Source organism: Physeter macrocephalus, chromosome 18, assembly GCF_002837175.3.
Source record: "Physeter macrocephalus isolate SW-GA chromosome 18, ASM283717v5, whole genome shotgun sequence".
NCBI lineage: Eukaryota > Metazoa > Chordata > Mammalia > Artiodactyla > Physeteridae > Physeter > Physeter macrocephalus.
The window spans coordinates 15,221,820-15,226,040 of record NC_041231.1 but is presented as its reverse complement, the minus strand read 5'-3'; the positions used below and the strand labels follow the sequence as shown (position 1 = coordinate 15,226,040).

The following is a 4,221-nucleotide window of genomic DNA, read 5'->3' as shown; positions in this document are numbered from 1 at the left end:
ATTGTCCAAATAATTTCAGTCCTAAAAATAGAAAACTTTGAACTTTTACTTCTGATTTACTTGTACCTTGTATGCAAAAGTTCATGTATAGGTGGACGAATTAATAAATGTTCATATGTAGTTGTACAGTATTTCTTAAACTTAAAAATACGTAAAAAATTATAGTAGTTTCAGAAGTATCTTTAATGGAAGACTATGTCTTTGAATGAAAAAAATAATGCACCTTTTCAAGATTTATGGCTATTAGGAGTGTTTTCTTAAGGTATATTGTTATCATCACTAAAAAATTAGTTATTTGCTAAAAAATTAGTTATGTGCTAAGATGGGTACAGAGTAATGTTGATGTGAAAGGTTTGCAGTGTTACATGGTTTAATAAACAACGATTAGTCTAAAAATGTTTTCTTTCATTCAGTCAGGTCAATTCAGTGAAGATATGATACCTACAGTGGGCTTCAACATGAGGAAAGTAACTAAAGGTAACGTGACAATAAAGGTACGTCAGCTTCTTGCCGTACTCGATTTACATTGTTAGCAGATACAAACTAGCAATTTTTCTGTTTGTTTCTTTGCGTTTTACATGATTATTGGCAGTTCTTAATTAATGAGTGGGCATGTTCCAAAAGAGTGTAAATCAAGTTTTTTTTCTTGCTTGCTCGAATAGATCAAAATGTATGTGTTGAAATGTTAAGTGCCCATAAAAAACTTAGCCTACGGGTTGGCAGAAGTATTATTTGGGATTTAGGTGTTCCTAGGAAAGAAAAATCCCATCTTCAGAGTATTTGGAATGTGATATTATTACATTATTTCATGAATAATATTTTATATTGAAAGATAATAATTGTTTATAATGTCGGTAAGTTAGTATTATATTTGTGGTAGCAAATATGGTAAACTATTTTTCCCTTTCTTTGCTAATAAGCCCTAAAATTAAAACTATAAAACAGTAAAAAGTTAACTAGTTTAACATAATTTTGTTTCTAGAATAAGTTTGATAGGTTTGAATTGTGGACTGTTGGACTGTTTTTAAATTTATTAGTAGTATTATTTTTGGCTTCCTTGTTCATGGGGGGAGTTTACTTCTGTAGCCTGAACTTTATGGCCATTTTACCCAGTTCTTGTGGTTCACAGAAGCTGTTTACTAAATTCTTTCCGTAGCTTATCTAATGAAGCTGCTAATTTTTCGTGTGTGTCTTCATGCATGTTTCCAGTGTCTGTGGCTAAATTGGAAGCCTCCTAACGATAAATATCATGACTTCAGACCTTTACATAGCCCTGCATAGTAGCCATAATAGTGAAATTACTGTGGGTAGTAGCTTTCATATGGATAAAATAATTTTATATAAGAAAAGCACCTAGGTAGGAATGTTTTCTGTTATGCACAGAATAACTAAAAGCGATTAGATGTTAATATGTACCCAATCAGACAACTAAACTTAAATAGATTCTGAATGAACTGTTTTTTTCTGTCTTTCACTTCAAATATGGATGATGGCTGATGATGCAGATTCTAAGAGTGCTGTTTCAAAAAATACGTATTTTCAATATTGGAAATTTATTGGTTAACAGGCAAAGAAAGTATTGCACAAAAACTAAATCTTTGCTCAAGCACCACCTATTAGATCTAATGTAAACATATTCAGTTTGAGCTTCAAGTTTAGAAGTGGCCCCAAGAACTTCCAGATTAAGAGCTTGTTTGACCTCAAGTTTTTCAAAAGCAGTTTGGCTCTGACATTGTGGAAATGAGCTTATCTGCTTGATCTTTCTCCCCTCCTACTGCTTTTTTCTTCAATGTGTTATTTGAAATATCTTTATTAAGAACTGTCTATCTTGATTTGAAGATTTGGGACATAGGAGGACAACCCCGCTTCCGGAGCATGTGGGAACGGTACTGCAGAGGGGTCAACGCTATTGTGTAAGCTGCTTCCACGCCCCTCCCCCCCGTCTCCCCCCTTGCAATCAGTTTTGGTTTCAAGGGAAAACGCTGTTTTTCATACTTTTAAAGGCTCAATTTTTATTTCGGGTAATAACAGTCTTTCTTAGATATTTTTTTAGTGTAATCCCATTAACATCAGACTTTAAAAAGAGAATGATAGAATGAGAGTTTTGTTTTTTATGTAGCTAAGAGCTAATGGATATAAATGTTTTACTATCATGTATCAGCCCCCTAAGAACAGTCTACCTATCTATTTATTTTATTGAAGTATAGTTGAGTTTCAGTATTGTGTTGGTTTCAGGTATACAGCATAGTGATTGAGTAGTTTTAATTATATTACATTATAGATTATTACAAGATAATGGGTATAATTCGCTGTGCTATACAGTATATCCTTGTTGCTTATCTAATTTTATATATAGTAGTTTGTATCTGTAGAACAGTCTATTAACAATTATTTTTGGGTGCCAGCCTTTTAAAATAGAGGACTTTATTTTAATGAACAGTTACAGTAGTATAAATTAAGAAAATTTAAAAATCTATTAATTGTGATCACAGAATATGGTGGAGACATATTGAGATCACTTTATTTTTTTTTAAAGTTACATGATAGATGCTGCAGATCGTGAAAAGATAGAAGCCTCTCGAAATGAACTACATAATCTTCTAGATAAGCCACAGTTACAAGGAATTCCAGTGAGTATGGAGTACTGGTTAATTTTACATTATATAATTATAATATTTATAATTATAGTATTATAAGTATTATTATACATTTTTATTTTGTGTTTGAAATCAGTAAAATGTCTTTTGTTTTAAAGCCTGGAAGGGTTACATTTACTGAGTATCTGCCCCATACTGTGCAGTGTGCTGTTTATTCATTTCTTAACCAGCTGTTTATTGGACTATATGTAGTAGGAGCAGTGCTTAGTCCTGGGGAAATAGTAGTGAGCAGAAGTAAAAAGAAACATGCTTCCTACAATCATGGAGCTTATGGTTTAGTAGGAAACTAGGTAGATGATATGAAATCATTTGACTAATACGGCTGTGATCAGTGCTACAAGGGAGAGATACAAGGGGCTATTGAGTTGTAAGTTAGAGGGGAGACTTAATGTAGTTTGAGGGAAGAAGGAAGGATTCCCCGAGGAAGTGCTGCTTGAGCTGAGATGTGAGGGATGTGTAGGCATGTGAAGGATGTGACAGCTGGAGGAAAAGGGAGTTGCAGACAGAGGCTCTTTGGTAGGAGGAGGTAGGGCACTGGGAGGAGGCCAGTGTTTCTAGAGCACAGAGCAGAGTGGGGAGGGTGGGGCAGAGTGTGGCGAGCTTGCGTCGGCCCGGATGCTAGAAGAGGCTGTGCGCTGCGGGACTGGTTGTTTTTATTTATTTATTTATTTTAACATCTTTATTGGAGTATAATTGCTTTACAATGATGTGTTAGTTTCTGCTTTACAACAAAGTGAATCAGTTATACATATACATATGTCCCCATATCTCTTCCCTCTTGCATCTCCCTCCCTCCCCACCTCCTTATCCCACCCCTCTAGGTGGTCAAAAAGCACCGAGCTGATCTCCCTGGCTGTGCGGCTGCTTCCCTCTAGCTATCTATTTTACCTTTGGTAGTGTATGTATGTCCATGCCACTGTCTCACTTTGTCCAGCTTACCCTTCCCCCTCCCCGTATCCTCAAGTCCATTCTCTAGTCGGTCTGCATCTTTATTCCCGTCTTGCCCCTAGGTTCTTCTGATCATTTTTTTTTTAGACTCCATATATATATGTGTTAGCATCGGTATTTGTTTTTCTCTTTCTGACTGACTTCACTCTGTATGACAGTCTCTAGGTCCTTCCACCTCACTACAAATAACTCAGTTTCGTTCCGGTTTATGGTTCAGTAATATTCCACTGTATATATGTGCCACATCTTCTTTATCCATTCATCTGTTGATGGACACTTAGGTTGCTTCCATCTTCTGGCTATTGTAGAAAGAGCTGCAGTGAACATTTTGGTACATGACTCTTTTTGAATTATGGTTTTCTCAGGGTATATGCCCAGTAGTGGGATTGCTGGGTCATGTGGTGATTCTATTTTTAGTTTTTTAAGAAACCTCCGTACTGTTCTCCATAGTGGCTGTACCAATTTACATTCCCACCAACAGTGCAAGAGGGTTCCCTTTTCTCCACACCCTCTCCAGCATTTATTCTTTGTAGATTTTTTGATAATGGCCATTCTGACCGGTGTGAGATGATATCTCACTGTAGTTTTGATTTGCATTTATCTAATGATTAATGAT

General features: G+C 35.7%; 1 protein-coding gene across 2 annotated transcripts in view; it reads left to right on the top strand.

Annotated features, from left to right (window-relative positions):
• Positions 1 to 380: 380 nt before the first annotated feature.
• The window catches only part of ARL8B (ARF like GTPase 8B), a 14,872-nt gene continuing 11,031 nt past the window's right edge, over positions 381 to 4,221 (top strand). For both annotated transcript variants that reach the window (XR_003676877.2, XM_028479110.2), the window contains exons 1-3: positions 381 to 494; positions 1,840 to 1,913; positions 2,537 to 2,630. Coding sequence is in view for 1 of the 2 variants with exons in the window: in XM_028479110.2 (XP_028334911.1) it covers positions 396 to 494; positions 1,840 to 1,913; positions 2,537 to 2,630 (267 nt within the window). In the remaining variant the exon portion in view is untranslated. The remainder of the gene's footprint in view (positions 495 to 1,839; positions 1,914 to 2,536; positions 2,631 to 4,221) is intronic.